Genomic DNA, 21,448 nt, shown 5'->3' with positions numbered 1-21,448 from the left:
CAAAATATAAAGTCTTATCAATAGTATATGTAGTGAAATTTTAAATCTAAGCACAGATAAAAAACAACCATTCTCACTGTAATATCAAAGATCTCAAGAATATCTCAATTAAATATTAAATTACAGATACTGTCAGACAAACTAGAATTATCTCCCTTGCTTATTACTATCACTGGCTCCCAGGATTTTCATGAATTATTGACTCAATTAAGACAAAAATGACATAATTAAAGACATGTAGTAGCCTTAATCATCTTAGCTTGAAATATTAATGTAGGATTCTGGTATTGAATAATATAATTAACAACAGGGTAGGTTGGAAATATAAAATTGCAGATTCATGCCCCATATTTTTATCAAAACTGCAATTAACCGTATGAAAATTCTTAGTCTTACAGAAACAAGAAATTTTTAACAATTAGCCCTTTTTAAAATTTTTAGTCCACTTATACTTATCTTTCAATACATTTTGTAATTTCTACAGCTTTTCATATTGTTACTATATACACAACCTTTGGGTTAAATGCTAGTCCTCGTTTCATGTATAAACAGATTCAAATAGTACCTAAATATCAAGTAAAGAATAAAACCATATCACTATAAAGATAGATCTAGTGATCTGTCAGAAAGAAACCCAAACAACATAACCTCTTTAATTTTGAACCAACACATTTGTTTGTACTAAAGTATTTTAAAAGTTACACAATAATTCTTGTTCACAGCAGAAAATAATTAAAACTCCATGTTTTTTTGTAAGATAAAATTTCAAACAATAATGTATCACACTACACAACCAACATTAAGATCTATGTAAAAATGAGGCATGCATTGGATATTTTAAGTTCAAACATATAACCATGGTTACACAGAAAATCTCTAAAGCTATCTATATTGCACTTTGTTTGGATGACTGGTCCCCTTTGGCATACACATTCTATGTAGGACATAATACTGAAATATATAATAATACATTATCAATAAGCAAACAACAAATGTATAATGTATGCAAAGTAAGTAAGTAAAGTCTTTATTTACTGAGGCTACACATTCTGTTACCCAATCCTCCATGTGTGTTTAGCTATAACAGTATGGTGGTAGTGTTGAACCCTTAATTGGATTTGACCAGCTTTCATTTTCAGAACTTTTGGGGATATCAAGATGAAAATTTGATAGTATAAAGTCTGGTCAGACAGCACAGAAATACAGGCTGGCCTGGCTCTATACTGGTGGCTAAGGCTTGTCACATAAAGGCTAAGCAATGCCTGATTAATATATCAAACTATAGATACATGTGATGATGATGAACCATAACCCAAGTATTACCATCAGAACAACTAACATCTAGAATGATGCCTATACAAGCCTACATACACAAGTCTCTTTTAGAAAAAGCCATAATAAATCTGACAGAACATTAAAACCAACTAAAAAAATTTTAATAATAATAAAGCAAGAGTTTCAGGTGAATTGATCTGAACTACCAAGGTATTTATATAAATAATGGTTTACTTCTAAGGTTTCTGATCAAACATTATACTTCCGAGTTTAATTTCATTACAAAATTTTCAAACAAACTGTACTGATAATTAAGCTGTATAACATTCATACCTTTAAGGATGTAGTCTGTAAGTAGGCTGGGTACAGTTGGACTGTCTTCATTAATAGCCCTTAATACTGGAAAACAAATCATATGACATGAAGTGTATTGGCAATATCTACAGTTTGTATTAATTGTATTAAGTTCTACTCTTACTTCTTGTTTATACAAATTTATTTTAGTTTGTGTTGGCAGCTTGAAGCTTGTTGAAACACAAACAAACCAGTACTAAGCAATGAATGTAAAGTTTCAGCTCAAGAAAACAATGGCTTGCCTCTGACAGGGTTTAAACCCATGTGGTCAGCAATCCTTAGATAACTATTCAGACATGTTAACCAGTCAGCCACGCCTCCACACAATCTTGCTTTTATAAGACTTTAATATAATTACTTACATAAAAACATCAGTATATGAGTTTGTATGACAAAGTGATAAAATTCAAAGTTCCCTTACTTAAACATTGTCTCACGGTTATATAACCTTATCTGGAATCTCTGGAGTTTTACTGGTACATGTAAGTGTACAATGTAAGCTGGTTTCTGACCAGAGATCTGAGTTAGAGCTAAGAATATTTCTTTACAACCCTAATCTTGATGATCTGAGGATAATAATTTTAAAATGTTCAGCTAATTGCAGGATCTATAGATAATCAATGATTAGTTGCTCTAATTACTCTTTTGTACATTAATGAATAAAAATATTTTGTCAAATTCATATGTACAGTAAAGAAACAGACTTTTTTCATTTCATTTGCAATTACTTTTTCCAACAACTTACTCTTTATGTATATTTGAAGCTGTTCTGAATTGGCTGCACCCTGCTGTGGATGGTAGGGTATTACTGTACTAAGGAACTGAAAAAGAAATCAACATAAAATGTACTTTTCCAAACAATAATTAAATTTTTTCAAGTTCTTTTGTTTAAAGCTACAAAAGTTTTAAAATAGCAACAAGTTATATGAACTATGCAATATCTTCAATGTTATTATATGAAACAACGATGACCATTTTAAGTAATTTATTCCATTAGATTTCTCAGCAGCATCACTATAAACACAGCACGTATTTCATCATTAACTGCTGACATTGTCTCTTTCAATTAAAGCTTTAAAGTGAATTAATAGATATCTAAAAACAGAGTGCTTTCATTATAAGAGAAATGAAATTGTACAAAGAAAAATTGGAAAATCTTAGTATAAGCGGAGCTAAAAAAATATTATTCAGAAAGAATATTTGATCAAATCCTTGAAGGAATAAACAGACAAGTCATAATTAACAGTAGCTTTAGACACAGTAACAGCCAAATCTACAAATTTGAATACTCAAATGCCTTTGAGCACATTTTTAAAGTTGAATCACTTTTCTACACAACTTTAACACCTAAAGTGAAACTGGGAAATAAATTATAACAGAAAATGAGACGGTTAGCTTAACCAGCTTCTTACCACACTTGGTCCAGATTCTGCTGTAGGACTGTTATTGTTGTTACCACTAACAACAGAAGGGTTACTGTTCGGTGATAGAGTTTTACTTTTTCGTCGCTTTTTGTCCACTTTTGCCTCTCGCCGTTTCTTCTGTATATTCAGCAGTAGTGAAATGAACTGATTCTTGAGCTCCTTATCGTATTCTAACTCATCACGTAACGCCAATTCCTGGACTAGGGTTTCCGATAACTCTTTTATTGTGAGTTCGTAATCACTAAGTAACTCGTTAATGGCCGTGTTGGACATTCCTTTAAGTTCTGAAATATAAATACATATACATACACATACAAGATGTGAATAGTTCCATCAACATATTTACATTTGAAGGCTGACTAAAACAACTTGTCCATGTAATCAGTATCAAGCAAATACAGCTGGCATATCCATGCAGTCTACTAGTTGTCTAATTCCCTAGAATTCTTACAGAATGCCTTCAACTAATGAAATAAGTTTTAAATTCACAGAATAAAAAATCTACTATCAATTGTTTAAAATTGCTTTACTTTGCATTAAATTAAGATTTTTTTTTATTACATAATTAAAGTCTTGAGATGATATCCCAGTTACACTACTAGTGTCCATTGAAGAAATATTACTGGTAAAATATACAAAGAAGAGTTCATGTAATATTTATTTCTACCTTCAACTGAATACTTTGGTAGTTGTGATAAAGTCTCCTTTAATTTAGTGTAGGGAGATGTTGGCATTTCTGGGAATTCTGGTTCTGACTCACTGCGATCTGTACCACTATCCTGAAACACAAAGTAACATATTTAATTATATTATATACCTATAAATTTTCTCCCTAAAATACACGCAAATCTTGAAATGCAAATACGCTTAAACGGATAGAAATTTCCATATTATGTAAGTGACAAATACGGTACCATATATGGAAGTGCCAGACTATTTTCGACATTGGTTCCAGTCTTAGTTTTGTATAACGTTGCATTTGGAAACAGGAATGCATGGCCGGTTTGCAAGAATTACATATTCATCCGTCAGTCATGAATTTATTTTCTGAATAGAACAAAAACGTATATAATAAAAGGAAAATTATGTTGTAGTTGCTTTCTGATACTATGTATTTTTCTACTCACAACGTTGGGAAATTGATATCCCGCTGCTTGTAGCAAAATACAAAGCCTCAGAAAGATACTACAATTTAATATTACGTATGTACTGTTTTTATTTTTTTTTAAAAACCATGGAATACACTGTCTAGTTATGTTCCTTCATTGTTTTTATTTTAACACTGAGCCTGCTGGTGGAAACAGATTCTACCAATGCCACTAAAACAGACCAAGATCAACTAGCATATCTGTGCCATCTGATCAAAGTTTGCACTAATTGTTATTCAGTCAGTAAATATTTTGAAATTTTCCCTTTAAAAGATGAACAAGTCCATTTAAGATATTTAGCATTTTAAGGATTAATACAAAGTACAATAATATAATGTTAAAAACTCACTTAAGAGAGAAAGAGAGAAGAAAATATGTTCCATTTATTCAACAATGTAATTCTACAATCTCATAAAAGTCTAAATTTTAAGGTATCTAGATCAATAGATTTTGCCATAAACTGCTATTTGGAAAACTCTACTAAGCTGTATAAAGTACTAGCATACACATTAAGGAATTTGAGAATAATGTTAAAATAAACAATATGAAAGTGTATAAGTCATTAGTCCTCTATAATCAGTGTAGATCAATATCTTTCTCCCTCAAATGTAAAAGCTTTTCCTGTTTTGATTTCTTTATTATCTCTATCAATTCTAGAAATAACCCTGGAGTGTTGAAAAATCATTTGCATAGACATATAAGAGCTTAAATGAGTTATAAAACCATAAAAAACTAAAGATATCTTGGTTAAGTGACAGCAGACATCTCAAGCATATACCTTGATAAAGAGGCAGACATAAACCATATACCTTGATTTCAGATGCTGACATATACACCATATACCTTGATTAAAAGGCAGACCTTGATTAAGATGCAGACACATAAACCATATACCTTGATTAAGAGGCAGACATATAAACCACATACCTTGATTAAAAGGCAGACATATCAATCATATACCTTGATTAAAAGGCAGACATAAACCATATACCTTGATTAAAAGGCAGACATAAACCATATATCTTGATTCAGAGGCAGACATATAAACCATATACCTTGATTAAAGAGGCAGACATAAACCATATATCTTGATTAAGAGGCAGACATATAAACCATATACCTTGATAAAGAGGCACACACATTTCTAATATTCATTAGTTAAAAGGCAGGCATATAAACCATATACCTATATTAAAAGGCAGACATACATGTATTAATCATATGCCTTGATTAAGAGGCAAACATATAAACCATATACCTTGATTAAGAGGCAGTCATATCAACCATATCCATAAGTAGAGAGGCAGAAATATTTACCAATAATACATGTATGTATTAGTCGAGGGGCAAACATAACCAAATCAATTAATTATGACACAAGCATATTAACATATCAATTATTTGAGACTTCCCTTGAAAAACATTAGGAATTTCTCTACAACATACCTCCATCATCATCTCTAACTCACTAATGACTTCATCAGCTGTTACAACATGATCTTCATCTGTATGGTGATGACTATTGATGATCATTGAGTGATAGTCCATCGCATTTGCTAACTCCTCATCATCAGATAGGTCAAGGTTCACAGGTTCTGGTGTCTAAATTACATGAAAATAAAATCAACAAAGTATTCCTATACCTAAACACAGTTTATTTCAATATCAAATTAAAGAAATCACTTGACAGTTTCAAGATAAGTTCCTCTTATTCTTCATTTAGATTAATATTACAATTATTTTGTTTAACGTTGCAGGCATGTCAGGCATATTGCTCTTCACAATTTGACCATGTGCATTCCATTTTTTTTTCCACTTGTGTCTGATTTTTTTTCCAATTTATATTTTCTTGTATTTGTATGAATTTTAATTAGTAACTTTACAATACCACAATGGTTCAGTATCCACACTGTAACAATGCCAATGAATGTATCTAATGCATCAAGTCACAGACACTACCTTGTACTTTTGTCCTATTTTAGAAATGAATGGAGCTTCCTTGGAATGTTGAATTGAACTTAACCATTTTGTTCTTTCCCCCAGCTTCAGCACTTTTTAGGAGTTGGACCTAACCAAAACTACACCCAGTCCCCAACCAATATAATGCTGGTGGTTTTTTTTGTTGTTTTTTTTTTGTATTAAGCTGAACAATACCCTTTTCCCCTAAAATTATGCTTGATTTGTATTGTGCTTAACCATACTCTTTCCCCAAAAAATTTAGAGCTTTTTCTTAAATTCAACTGAACCTTAGTTATCATTCCCTAGATTAAGTGTCTGTTGTTTTTTCTTGAATAGTACTTCATCTAGATTTAGTTAGTGATTTTCCTTGAATTGAACTTAACCATACCTTTCTTTCACCAAGATTTAAAGCTTTTTCTTGTAGTTTTCTTGCATAAGATTGTGACCAGTCTATGGGTAGAATATTTCCATACTGTCCTGTTATAGTCCACCATGTCCTGAAAATAAATACATTAAACTTTAATACAGACATTTGTGTAAAATGCTCAGAAGAAACAAATTGACATTGAATAAGTAAACATAAACTAGCCTTGTGACTTTATCTACTGAAATTTCATGGACTTAGAAAATAAAGGAAATTAGATGCCAAAAGGCATAAATGGATTTTTTTTAAACTCTTACATAAATCAGTTGGGAGCACTTTACGAAAAATATGCCAAAAATAATATATAAATATGCTCCTTGCAGAGAATTTTAAAATTTACATAATAAAATGATTATTTCGGAACAACAGAGTGTAAAATTGTACAGGATTAAAAAACTACAACTCCAAAGTCTTTGTAAACCTGTTGTGTTTACTTAAAATAACTAACTGTTATAGTGAGTAATCAGGAAAACTCATTTAAATTGACATTTAAGTAGGAAACAACAATGATTCATTCAATACTATGGCAAATACAAAAAAAAATCAATTCTAAAATACATTGCCAAGATTCACTTGATTTAGTAGTTATAGTTAAAAGATGTGAGAATTATTAAAGGGCTCCCTTTCTCTCATATTACAGTTTTTAGGTGAGAGCATAGTGCTTTTCCTTGTAGGGGAATTTCAGGCAAATTTTGCTACATAAACATGCTCATAAAATAGATGTAAATATATTCTTATTATATGTAAAAAATAGTAAGTTCACAATAAAGTGGTTGAATTTAGTAACTGAAATATTCTTCACTTTCAAAACTGAACTACCACTTCCAGAAATCAACAATAGTTATTTTAAAATATATATATACATGTAGAATGATCTAACTTGGCATAAAACTGTTATACATTGTATATTAATATTTCATAATTCAACCCCTGGTACTGAATAGGAAATAATGATTTTTCTATACCATCAATATACACGTAGAGGCATACCAGTCTAAACATGTTGTATAGTTCTGGTTACACTTTAAAATGTAATTCACCCCCTTGGTTACACTATTTTTACAACTTCCAAATTCACAAATAATTAGAATAGTAATGTATTAAAGGGTTATAAGACTTACAAGTCTATTACAGTTTTTTAAGGCCACCAAGTTGAAAGCCTCTCAAAAACATTAGATAGGGAAAACATAAAATCTTGTTCTGGAATTGGCAGTATGACCAGATCCAGTTAATTTACAAGGTTTATTGTTACTCTATTACTCTATAGGTTATACATAAAACAGAACACAGCCAAGTCTTCAATTAATATAACACTACAAGCAGAAACTTGGATTTCATTTCAAACCTTTGAGATCATTTTCTTATTACCTTTATTTGTACATGTAGCTTGTAATTTGCTATAAAATCAAATATAAAGTTAAAACCGCATATTTTTTTGTTACATTTAAGTTTCCGGGACTCTGAGCCAACTACAAGCATGAAAAACATTTCAGTTGGTTTATTGTTACTTTCAGAAAACATTAACTACCTTATGTACATGACAAACAGTATAGTTAGTACTAAGTTACTGAAAATACTTTATAACTCAACTAATTGAATATTCTGAATTGAAATTGAAAATACTTTACAACTACATAATACATATAAACTAATTGAAAATACTTTTTAACTCAACTTACTGAAAAAAAAATTACTTAACTACATCATTACATGTAAAAAGTTCTTAATAACAATTTTTTTCAAAACAAAACTAATTGAACATTCTTTATAGCTCAAGAGAGCAAGCTACATGTACATCATGATCGTTTTTCTAGCATCCAGAATATTAATGGTCAGTATAAATGTACAGGCCCCCTATGTATGCAATTACATTTATTACATACAGATTAATACTACATGTAATTAAGTCAACCACTAGATTTTTTTATCAACTTGGATGTACATGTATGTAATTAAGTAAACTAAAATTTAATTTTACTGAAATATTTTATTATTTTACCCACTCAATTCCAGGAATCTAATTATACATGCACAACAAGAATTCATTTGCATTTCTCTTTCAAGCATTGCATGCATTCATTCATACAATTTGCCAAATATTTCATTTCCTAGTTTTCACAATATTGGGCAAAAATTTTCAAAAAGCATATGGGTAAAAAATTTAAATTCTCACAATATGAACTTCCATTAAGGAATGCGTGTTCATCATTACAATTCTCAAAATAAAAGCTGCACATAGTGCAATGTATTTTCACAGGAATTACATCTCCAATTGTGATATGGCTAAGTGAGACAGTGTCATATATTATTTATCGTTCCAAGTCTATCTACAGTAGCTATCTCTCCTCATCCTAACCAATACATTTATCACAAAATCTTTGCTGAATGCATTCACTGAGGAAGTGTAGATTACAGATCATCACCATGATAAAAATTCTAGGGGCGACATTTTTTTCATGAACTTGAGTTCCTTAAAAAATACACAAAGCAATTTGTGAAACATATACACACAATGTTGTTTGAATTGCAATTATGAATAACTATACCTATGAATAAATATATGACCTAAAGAAATGTAAATTGATTTCTTCTTTTCAGTATTAAAGTTTACTGTAGAATAGTCTTCTATTTGCTGTCCAAGAATAGTGAACAGTTCAATAACAGTCATGTTTGAAACTTGTACACAATATTATATTACAGCTATTAAATGTACACCAAACTCTAAATAACTCAATGAATGTAATAAACAGAGTTATTTTGCCATCCATAATTTTTTTTAAAGAGAATTTGTCAATCCATTATAATTGGTATATAGTACATGTATGAGGGGACAAACAACTAATGACTATAAGCATACAGCATTGATGCTGGTGTCCAATTGAGAGTCAAATTGATAGATTATCATTTAAAAGTCAGTTTTATAAAAAAAACATTGGAAAATTTTCATATCATGAAAATTGTGAACAAAACTTAAATATGAAAGGACTTACATCAGTTAACATAATTATAAATCTCTTATTTTTTTACAAAAAGAAACCCCTTAAGACCTATCAACAAAACAAAATGGCGACAAGTATGCCAACTACATTTGTATCCAAGGAGATAAAACAGTGCTAATCCCTAGTTGTTTGTCCTGTTATACTAGTCGTCCCTGCATATATACACACCCATATGTACAATTGTTGCCATTTGTTGGGTTTTCCAACTGATATAAAAACTTATAATTATATATACAAGAGCGATCAGTGATCACATGTGTCGTCTCATGATGGCCAATTTCATGTTGGAACAAGTTTTGTGACAGACCGACAGACAGACAGACGGACAGTGCACAACTAGACTTGGTACTGATCATTCCTGTAAAGTTTGGATAAAATTGCACCAGTACTTTATGATAAGTAGTCCGAACAAGCTTTTGTGTATCTGGCAACACACAGAAAAAAACCCACCTTTTTATCAAAGGGCCATAACTCGGCCAAAAATCATTCAACCGGAAAACCCGTGCAATATGCGCAAGGACTTGAGCTACAGATCAATCCTGTAAAGTTTCATTGAAATTGCATTAGTGGTATAAGAGTAGTCCAGACAAACTTTAAAAATAAAAAATATTAAAGGGCCATAACTCTTACAAAAATCATTGAACCGGAAAATGCTGCCAATATGCACAACTAGACTTGGTACTGATCATTCCTGTAAAGTTTGGATGAAATTGCACCAGTAGTTTATGAGGAGTAGTTCGGACAAGATTTTGTGTATCTGGCAACTAACACAGAAAAAAACACCTTTTTATCAAAGGGCCATAACTTGGCCAAAAATCATTCAACCGGAAAACCTGTGCAATATGTGCAAGGACTTGAGCTACAGATCAATCCTGTAAAGTTTCAATGAAATTGCATTAGTGGTATAAGAGAAGTAGTCCGCACAAACTTTAAAAATAAAAATTATTAAAGGGCCATAACTCTTACAAAAATCATTGAACAGGCAAATGCTGACAATATGCACAACTAGACTTGGTACTGATAATTTCTGTAAAGTTTGGATGAAATTGCACCAGTAGTTTATGAGGAGTAGTCCGGACAAGTTTTGTGACGGACGGACGGACAGACAGACAGATGACGGAGAAGTGATCCCTATATGTCGCCACTACTCCGTAGAGGCGACACAATAAGTAAAAGATATCAATTATAATACAAACTTGAAATAAGGAGGAACAATGTTTATTCTTGTAACCCTTCCTTCATAAATACATGTAGTTCAGATTTTAGTAAAAAATTACAAACATTTAATAATATTATAATAATGAGAATCAGAAGTATAATTTGGTTTCCTTTATAAATTCATCTTAAACTATAAACAGTCTACAGAGACTTAACAAAACTATGCTGGTAATTATTCACTGCATGATCCTTTTAATCAATAGCATTAGAAACATTTGGAGATACAGCCAAAATAACCTCAATTATTAACATGGAGAGCAGATCATGTTTAAAGAATCTATAACATTATTATAGGAAAAACACTTGTTAACAGCTTACTGTAATGTATCTATTAGTTTGATATACATTATTTATGTTCCTCCTATTAGGAACAAACATCTGTTACATAGAGGCTGTTAAAAAATCTGTTTCAATCTTTTTCCTTGCTTGATTTGCCTTCTTTGAATTTGGAAGAGTCCATTAAAAGTTACAAAGATTTCAGCACCAAAATATCAAATCTTAACAGTCTGGTCTGGGTTTGCATGAATGCATATGCTGGCCTGATGTACAGATCGTTTTTATACCTTTTTTAATAATACTTTAATTAAAAGAATGTATATACTTTATAAAATTAAAAGAATGTAATAATACTATGTAACAATCTGCTTTTTTATAACGTCTTGCACAAAACAAGCATTTATTCATGACAAACTTAAGTTTGATCAATCAACCTACATGTACTTGGATTTTCTTAAATTGACTTTTGGCATTTTCAATTAAGGGACTGCCAATATTTCAATTATATCAAGTATAACCGGAATGCATCGAATAGCATCAATAAGCTAGTATATCCTCTAGCTCTTATACATTAAAGGCATATTTAATTTGCCTGCATTACTGCATTTATAACCAAATAATGTAATTGATATAATGATAGCCAAATGTTAATGTTCTAGTAAAACACCAATACAGGAACTTTTGAAGCTATTGATAGTCAAACACTAAATTATACTAACATTCTGCAATAGTTAGTATTGCCATTCTGCTTAACTCAATTTTATAAATCAGAGGTCACTGGCTTGATCCTTGAAATAGATGAAATTTTTCTGTGACAAATGATTTTTGACATTTGTGTCTTACTGTCACAATTTTATCAATTGCAGAGATATTTGTAATAATAAAACCATAGCTATGTTTCCATATGTAGTTATTGAACTTAAGTTTTAAAAAAAGATAATTTAGATTGCTAAATAAATCAGTTTACTATGGGTTGGTAAAAGCTTTTGGCAATTAGTACACTTAAAGCGGTTTAGTATTTTGACTGGAAGTCAAAATACCACTTAGTTTACATTTTACTACTTTTATAACAAATAATTTCACATTCAGTGATAAGTATCTATAAAACTATTGCTATAAAACTCATGTTTGGCTATGAAAAATTTATTTGTTTCAAGCATAATGTGCCTTAAATATTTATATCAACATATCTTTTGATATTTTGTACTGGTTTCAAAGCCCCTTTTTCTTCAAGTTTTAGACCTGTTTAAGGCCATTTATCATTAACAATTTTCAAGACATTTTTACCATTAATATTCAAAACACTTTCTGAGGTTAATGAGTTTTGAAAAAAAATAACAAACATCATTGTGTTAGTCATGTTTCCACAAATACATGCACCAATGATGAACCATCACAGTGGCGGAATCTCTCCAGCTGTAAACATGGGAGGAAAACTATTGACTCACACTGCCTGGTATATTGATTGTTGGTGTGTTTGAACAATATTGTATGACTGCTATACTATGTATACATCAGACAAGGAGACTCGTCACTCATACCATATAGTGTAATCAATAGTGAAATACTTTTGTACCATACTATAAAGAAAGCACTTGATATAAAGTTCAGAACATGTAGTTTATACAATTGTGTAGTTAAATTAATTAATTAGACAAGGGGTCGCACTGATTTTCAAAATTTTCTATGGCATCTATCAGTCTGAAGTCCAGAAGAAATAAAATTTCATTAAAGCTACCGCTAAAAGTATCTTAATAATTTAATCAGTTAAATTCTTAAATGAAATTCTCAAATGGCAATGCCATATTTAACAGACAGCAAGTTAACAACAAAATGAAAATGTCTGAGCCACTGTTTGTATGAAACAATTAGTTTTTGCTACCATTCACAAGAGCTTTTGGCTACATGGCCATTACATTCTTAAAAGTTCTTTATATACTTGTACCAGTACCATAAAATTCTTCCAAGATACATGTACATGTGTATTCACATGCATCATAAGTTTGGTTTTAACGAATACAAAAAAACAAAGAACCTGTGTTTGGTAGACAAATATGCCACCAGCATTCTTAACAGTAACCAGAATTAATTATATTAAGGGTTTTCCAAGCTGATTCGGGGGAGGGGGGGTTGTTTGTTTTGGGTTTTACGTCACATCGACACAGTGTAGGTCATATCGCGTTCCAGCTTTACTGGTGGAGGAAGACCTTAGGTGCCCTTCCATGCATAATTTCAGGCACGAACGGGCACCTGAGTAGAACCACCGACGTTCCGTGTGGGGGGGGGTGGGGGTGGGGTACAAACAAACTTTTACAAATTACATATATGTACAACTTGCTTCAGAAAAATTGTTAACAAATTTAAATATCTTGCAAGAGTCATATAGTCAACACATCTAATTTTGCATTATCACTTAATTCATGGTAATTTAAATGGCAAATTTCCATGTGACCAGTGTTAACATTGGTCCAAAATGACAAAATACATCTAAACAACAAAGTTTTAGTGCAAAATATTTCAAATCTTTATATTTTCCGTAAAACAGAACAACATTTTACTCATTTCTGCAAAAAGTCACAATAGTCCTCATGACTGAAACAATCATCATTTTATAAATATTCTTATTTGATGAAAAAATAATTTTGAGTTATAAAATAAAGACAGTTTTAATTTTTAAAATTTGAGCAATATAACATTTAGTGATTTTAACCACAGGAACTTGAAATTCTATTAATATTTATGATAATATCCAAAATATACCCCCTATACAGTATAAATAAACACTGTAAATATTGATAGAATTTCAAGTTCCTGTGTTTTACATGTAACAGAAACACGAAAAAACCATTTACTGCGATTTAAATGATGAAAAACTGTTTTCAAAATGGCCGATCTTTTGTCTATGTCTTGCCAATTACATTGTAAATCTTATTTTGATAAGATATGTTGTTGTTTCCTTGTGTCATACAGTTAGCCAGGGTTCCAGTCTGTCAATTTTTTATGTGCTTCTGTTCGGCAAATATCGACATAATTATTATTATCAAAACATTATCAAGTATGAAATAGTGAGTATGATATGAGTCAGTAAAAAATATCAATGCCTGCCAATCCCAGGCTAGTCATACAGCAGAAAATATCTAAATGTTACAACTTTTGAATTTTTTTTGACAGTACCGGTATTAAAATTCATTTTTTGCTTTCCTTCTTGTTTCAAACAGTTATATACCTGTATATAAATGCAAGACATTGACCTAGAATCTAGCGGCCCCAAATTAAAACTAAAGTCACAGGACCATCAAAGGTACATTTATGTACCTACCAAATATGAAAGACACCAGTCCATAAATAAAAGCTGTATGAGCCTGTGTAAAATTTATTTTTGACAAAAATTTAGCGTTGATGACCTTCATCCCACTGACCCCTTATTACACTTGGTTACAATTAACAGTGCTGGTAAAATTTTGCTACAATCCCTTGAAAAAAGTTGGAGTTGGGCAATCAGAGAAGTATTTCTCTGTACATGTATATAACAAATGAAAAAACAACAACAAAGGATCATAATTCTGTCAAAATGATCTAATAACAGATCCTGACACTAAGCCTTACTAACAACAAAAGGCACAAAAGTTTGATATGTCTCTATTTCAGTTTGCAGCTATATTTCATTCATTGATAAATATTTTCAATGTGTCTCTATAGACTCAGATTTTCATTTTGTAGGGGTCCTGCATGTTATTTGATGTGCATAGGATGCAGTATTAAGCATCATCTGATAAAACCCTGCTAGTAACGATAAATTTAATGGACAGGAAACTCCCACTTGTAATAGAAAGCCTCTAGTGCTATGAATCTTGCATGTTAAATTGCAATTAAACTGAATTTGATTAAATATGTGACTAATGTAGCATTCACAGTTTTCATATCTTAATGCCTTGAAGGTAAGATATTCCGTAAGCATATCTTCTTTTCCGGACTGTGATAAATGTGGTGCATATACATAGTTAACTTACTAGAGAAATGGAATGAAATACATCGCCGATTGTCTATTCCACACATTGTCTAAATACACAAAAAACATTTGCTCTGAAAACAAAAGAGCATTCACATTCACAAATTAATAAAATATCACATAGCCATTGTTTAAAACTACACACGATGACTTCTCACAAGTGGCAAACCAGCCCTTCAAAAGAATGGTCAATCTTTGACTGCTGTGTAATCTGAATCATCAAAGGTGCCGAAACTCAGCTGACTTGCACAGATCAAAAGTTAAAAAAAAAACTGTCAATGTTCAATTATTGCCCAAGTTGAAAATATTTTTATCGGATAATTAGCGGGTCAATTATTGACAAACTATTAAGAGTAAGTGCATTTTTTTATTTTGTTTGTTTGAAAACCCGTATTCAATCGGCTTTTAAAGACTTTTTGTTAAATCTGAAAATAGTGATCACTTCTTATCTAAATTACTATCATTGCATCAGATTTATCTCGAGCTGTCCTTGAATGTAACTGCTTGAGTAATTTGCTGGTTTTTTTGTAGTTATTTTCTCAGACATTTTTACGCATTTGGGCCTTACAATAATTTTTTTACACATATACATGCATAGATGAAATTTGATCGAAGCCTAATTATAAGTCAGTGGGAACGGCTTGACCCATTTAACAGACATGGCTTGACCCATTTAACAGACATTCTTTCATATACTCCATTAAAAAATGTTCTCGACGTTTCTTTGACAAGTCTAATGGGTCAGACATATAAATCCCCATAGAATATTAATATCTTAATTTCATAAGCGGCGTATTTCAAGACAACACAGAATTTTTTCCCAAAATTCGGAGTTGGCAGGTCAGTAAACCGAAATATCAAAAAAGTAATAGCCTTAATCTGTTTTATAACTTAAAACACCATTATTTTCATAAAAGAGCATAGGTTGTGCCTGTTTTTCTAAAAAATATTTCTGTGGCACACTTTGCGCCTGTTGCTTTTAGTCATACCCATGTTGAGAGTTCTCTGCCCTCCAGTCCATTTCAAATTTGACTGAAACATGGCGCAGTTGTCATATTATTCATTCATGTTGGGTTTAGAGTTTATTCAAATTGAAATAAAATTAATTTATATTGGTTTCAATAACGGAAATGATAATGTACATATGATATACAAAAAAATATAATCTAACTAAAGATATTTATTTCAATGTACAAACAGTAAACTTTACAATATTTGAAAAGAACTATTTTGTGTTGCCCTGCCCCATGTTAAGAAATATTGAACTCTTTATTTATCTCTTTTATGTAAAGATTATCCAGTAACTATATGGCCATACATTAAGTTACATTGTGGTGGCGCGATAGCTCAGTTGGTTAGACCACTGATTATCACTCCTGAGGTCCTGGGTTCGATCCTGGTTTATAACCTTGGGATTTTTCACCTATGGACGGTACCTACAGGTGTACTGGTAAGAAATCCAGGTTATCCTTGCATGTATCAGTGCAATACACTGGGCATTTAAAAGAACCAAAGGATCTATTCAATAAGAGCTAGGGACTGGTTCCCGGATTCCGTTTTATCTCATAGCTGTCTCTTACAACTGTATACAATGTATACTGGCTTAGAGTGATCGTAAACGATTTTAAAGCAGTATCATGTAGAACTATGCTAAGGCCTTTGAGTATGACTATGACATCCCCCATATTATAGTACAACAGTAGATTTTCTGTTATCTTTTTGAAGCATGCTACTTTAAGTTTAAAAACAAGATTGCATTTGTAAAAAATGCTATGCCACCGCATAAATACAACACTAAAATAGTAATGTAGGAACACATTTTTTTTGTTTTGACCCCAGGGCTTTAATTTGAATAATCTTGCTAAAAGTTCACTACACAATGTTTACTGCAAAATGTCTCACCTCTAGCCTTTGTCAATTCCAGAAGATGATTTTTTAAAGTTTTTACTATATACATGTAAGGAAAACCTATGGCCCCGGGGCAGGGCTAGTTTTGACACTAGTGGCAAAATTTGAACAACTTTGGTAGAGTACCTATAGATGATATCATATACCAAATATCATAGCTCTAAGCCTTGTACCTTAAGACAATAAGATTTTTTAATTTTTTACTATATGTACATAGTGAAAATCAATGACCCCCGGGGATGGGTCCAATTTTGACCCCAGGGCTATAATTTGTTTAATCTTGCTAGAGGTTCACTACACAATGTTTCATGCAAAATATCTAACCTCTAGCCTTTGTCAATTTAGAGAAGATGATTTTTTAAGTTTTTACTATAAACATATGAGGAAAACCTATGACCCCCGGGGCAGGGCTAATTTTGACACTAGAGGCAAAATTTGAACAACTTTGGTAGAGTACCTATAGATAATAACACATACCAAATATCAAACCTCTAAGCCTGGTACCTTCAGACAAGAAGGTATTTTAAGTTTTTATTATATGTACATATAGTGAAAATCAATGACCCCTGGGGCGGGGCCGATTTGGACCCCAGGGCTATAATTTGAACAATTTTGGTAGAGGTCTACCAGACAATGCCTTATGCAAAATATCTAAGTTCTAGGCCTTTTGGGTCTTTACAAGAAGATTTTTTAAATTTATTCTTATAATTCCTTTTGGTTGCCATGGAACCAGAATTCTGCATGGAATGAAATTCTTTAAACAACTTTGGAAGGCCTTCACCCAAGGATCAATCCTGCCAAGTTTGGTTGAAATTGGACAAGTGGTTTTTCACAAGAAGATTTTTTAAGTTCACTATATAATCTATATAACACACACACACACAGACACACACACACACAAACAAACACACACACAGGTGAATCGCTATATGCCACCGCATCGCAGATGCTGCGGTGGCATAAAAACACTTAAAAATGTATATATATACTTTTCTATCTTTTGACATTAAATTGATTAATGGAAGAAAATGGAAGATAGAAATATAGATAGATAGTACACATTTTTTTATTTTATTTCCTTCTAAATACAGATATGTAGTCCATAGCCGAGCTAGTTCTGGCTTCCATAACTTTATGTGTCGCTTTTATTTTGACGTTGTGTGACAGTAAAGTTATGGGTCAACCCTATTTGGAAAGGCTACCAGAATTTTGGCAGTTTGTGTACAGTACATAAAAACCTATAAAATCACCCTTATTAATCAAATTTGGCTCAAATAAACATACCATTTGATAAACAAATCAATTTTGAATCAATTCATGATTTGTTTTTAAATGAAACTTCAATGACATTGTGTACCCAAGTATTTAATAGGGAAATATACCAATATGGAGTCTGCTTTCAAATGAAATCTCGCGGGACTTTAAGTTTTGGGAATTCTAGCATCTATTTTTAGTAAAGGACCATACACTATTTTTAGTAAGTGTACAATTTTAAATAAAAACAAACAAATAAGTCATGAATCATCACTCAAAAAAGTATAAATCCATCATGTTTTTGGTACAATGTCTGTTATTGAATAAATACACCTTTATTCATAATTGCAAAGCCATGTTTTCAATTAAAAATAGCATCTGGGTCACAGGTCACCAAATGTCATGCAAAGGTATCCGAACCTAAATTCTTGCTAGTCACATGATAATTTTATGAAATGTAAACCCACAGTTAACAGACATTATCAGTGTTCCCACTTCTATTTTTCATTGTGGGTATTTTTACCCCTCACCTTTGAAATAAAAAATTTAGGGGGTTCATAAATTTGTACAATAATTATATGAAATTAAAGGATAATTCCAAAACCATACATCAGACAACTAATCTATTTTCTTCAAGATTCACTTCACCCACTCCCCACCCCCTTTAAGTAAAATTCATTGTGACCAACACATACTGGCATATACCTCAATCTCAATTAATGTAACCATTATTTAAGTTATTTTAATTTATCAACAGCATATAAATCGTTACTACACACCTTTGAACAAAACAAAGCTTCCTTTTTGGATAACAAAATTGGCATCGCGAAAATATGTGACAAATGAAAATGTGTCTGTTTTCTGCAGAAACATTCACAATTCCAGTTGTTGCTGATTACAATTATATTAGAATTAATATTTTTTAATATTTCAAGATTGTTTTCATCGGCTATTCTTACAGGCATCATAAAACAAAAATTTCAAATTTGTAATTTACGGCAATAATTCCCAGTGGGGGGTCTGTAAACTTCATTGCGAATTTGGAGATTTTCTTACATTTCATCAATTTCAATGCACTTTAAGTGATTTTTGTTTGAGAAATTGCTCAAAATAATAATTTTTGAATTAAACATGATTAAGTTTCCGACTTTCGTATTTTTACCCTCTTGCCTAAATTTCTGTACGTGAAAATTTGGCATTTATGCGTAAAATACGCACATATGTGCGTAAATGGGAACACTGATTATTTCATCAATCAAACGTTCTGTGTTCAAAAATATAGACTGAAGTGTCCCAAATATATCTAATTACCTGTATTAAAATAGTTTTTGTCCTGATCACACAGATTTATTGAATTACAGTATGACATAAATATGTCACGGTACTGGTTGACTTTAGATACGGGATTGGCTTCAGCGAACACGTCTAGCAGTACTATAAAACCTGTTCGCTGAAATATCTTAAGCTATAGCCGGCCAAGCCTAGGCCTGGGCCAACTTTGTGGTCAAGGCATTTGACTTCCCCATTTTAGTACATTAATAGATTTTCTGTTATATTCTGGAGGCAATCTTTTAGTTTTAATCAAAAAAATTTATATTTGCATGATGACTTCATGATGACTCACACAAATCATAACTATCAACTATTAATACATACGGACAATCAGTAGTAAGATCATCTTTAGTCCTCAGCTGAACTGGTGCAATTTTCTCCACATTTGTATCATAATTACAAAAACAGTTGGTTATTTTTTCGTCCAAAGATTTGACAAGATCTTGCAAAGAGCCGGAGAATGTTTCACCTACACCAAAATTATCTGACGCTGGATCAGTCTTTTCACTAGTGTCTTCAACATTTTTTTCATTATTCTTACATTCTGCATTCATAGCTGTTTGAAAATCGTTAAAATCATTCCATTCTTCAGTTTCAAAACTGGCCAACGGAGCTTCAAATTGTAGCTCGGCCATTTTCCTCTCATCATATGACCTTCACCTTCATAAATTAAATACATCCGAGATTGTGCGAATTATTCGGGACACCTCGCAGATTTCCGACATTTCGGTAATTTCCGTCAGTCTTCGGATCAATATCCGAAGATTGGCGGAAAGGGCCGAAAATTTGCGGTTGATCGGTCTACTAATGAATGGTCTCCGGTCTTCAACGCTCCCTATCTACTGGAGAATATAAAATCATGATGTAAGGTAATTGAGACTGAGTAAAAAATGGGTCAAATAAGTATTTATTACAGCATAATTATTATGCGGAACTCTACCACTCAGAGTAAATTGAATGAGAAGATCTATTTAGGGATAGCATAAAATGTGTTTCCGATCTTTAATGAAAGTCAATAAGCTTATGTTCTCTTTGCATGTGTTATTACTATCGAATAAGTTTTGCACACAAACTAATAAAGATAAACCTAGTCTGCTATAGGTGTGATCAAACAACCAACAGCTTACATTTATGATTTAAATAGAAGAATAATTATATTTTGTTTTTGCGCATATGTGCTACATTAATATTATAGTAAAACAGGAAAAAGTTACATAATATGTGCTGGATCAAAACACTGTGCACACTGTCTTTCTGAAGTATACTTTTCGTACGTGCATGGGGTCATTGCTGAACATGGCAATGGTCCAGCAATTAACTTAATGATTATGTCAATTCTGATAAAACATGCTAAAGAAGAATATTTAATATATTTTAGACATTTTCTTTCTGAATATGTCCAATTTTTCAATTACATCTGTTTCCCCGCAAGAAGATAAAATATATAAAAAAACAAATTAACTTGGGTTAAATTCGATCGAAGATCTTATCAAATTTAGTACTTTTATGAAAAACTTATATAAAAAGGAAGTTGTTTGTTGTATTTAAGGTAGAACACCCCTAATGGGCACTATAAGGAACTGTAAAATTGACAACATAGGACAGTTATATGCCTTTAATGTCACCTGTATGCAAAATTTAAACAAAATTTACCGTGTGGTTGATGGGTTATGGATATCTTTCTAAAATAAATCTTTGCCATTAGAAGAGTTTTTTTTCCCAGAAATGAGGAAACTCTAATCTATAATATTATCATTATGAAAAATGTTTTACTATTGCTGATTGTTAAGAAACAAATAATAACATTCAGGTAACAAAGTAAACGAGCAAAATTATTGTTTCTAAACCAAAGGTTTTCAATATGCATA

General features: G+C 31.5%; 1 protein-coding gene across 1 annotated transcript; it reads right to left on the bottom strand.

Annotated features, from left to right (window-relative positions):
• Positions 1-759: 759 nt before the first annotated feature.
• On the bottom strand, positions 760-20,264 carry LOC132740369 (fasciculation and elongation protein zeta-2-like). The gene is made up of 8 exons (XM_060728249.1): positions 19,905-20,264; positions 6,549-6,657; positions 5,648-5,803; positions 3,721-3,832; positions 3,042-3,337; positions 2,375-2,450; positions 1,609-1,674; positions 760-951 (listed from the first exon to the last, which is right to left on the bottom strand). Exons 1-8 carry the CDS (start codon positions 20,213-20,215, stop codon positions 935-937), a joined length of 1,143 nt encoding a protein of 380 aa, XP_060584232.1. The 5' UTR covers positions 20,216-20,264; the 3' UTR covers positions 760-934.
• Positions 20,265-21,448: the final 1,184 nt, after the last annotated feature.

This window comes from Ruditapes philippinarum, unplaced genomic scaffold (genome assembly GCF_026571515.1).
Source record: "Ruditapes philippinarum isolate M1 unplaced genomic scaffold, ASM2657151v2 ctg3368_1_1_1_1, whole genome shotgun sequence".
In the NCBI taxonomy this organism is placed as follows: Eukaryota; Metazoa; Mollusca; class Bivalvia; order Venerida; family Veneridae; genus Ruditapes; species Ruditapes philippinarum.
Note: the sequence above shows the minus strand (reverse complement) of the source record. Positions and strands in the feature narration are given on the sequence as shown.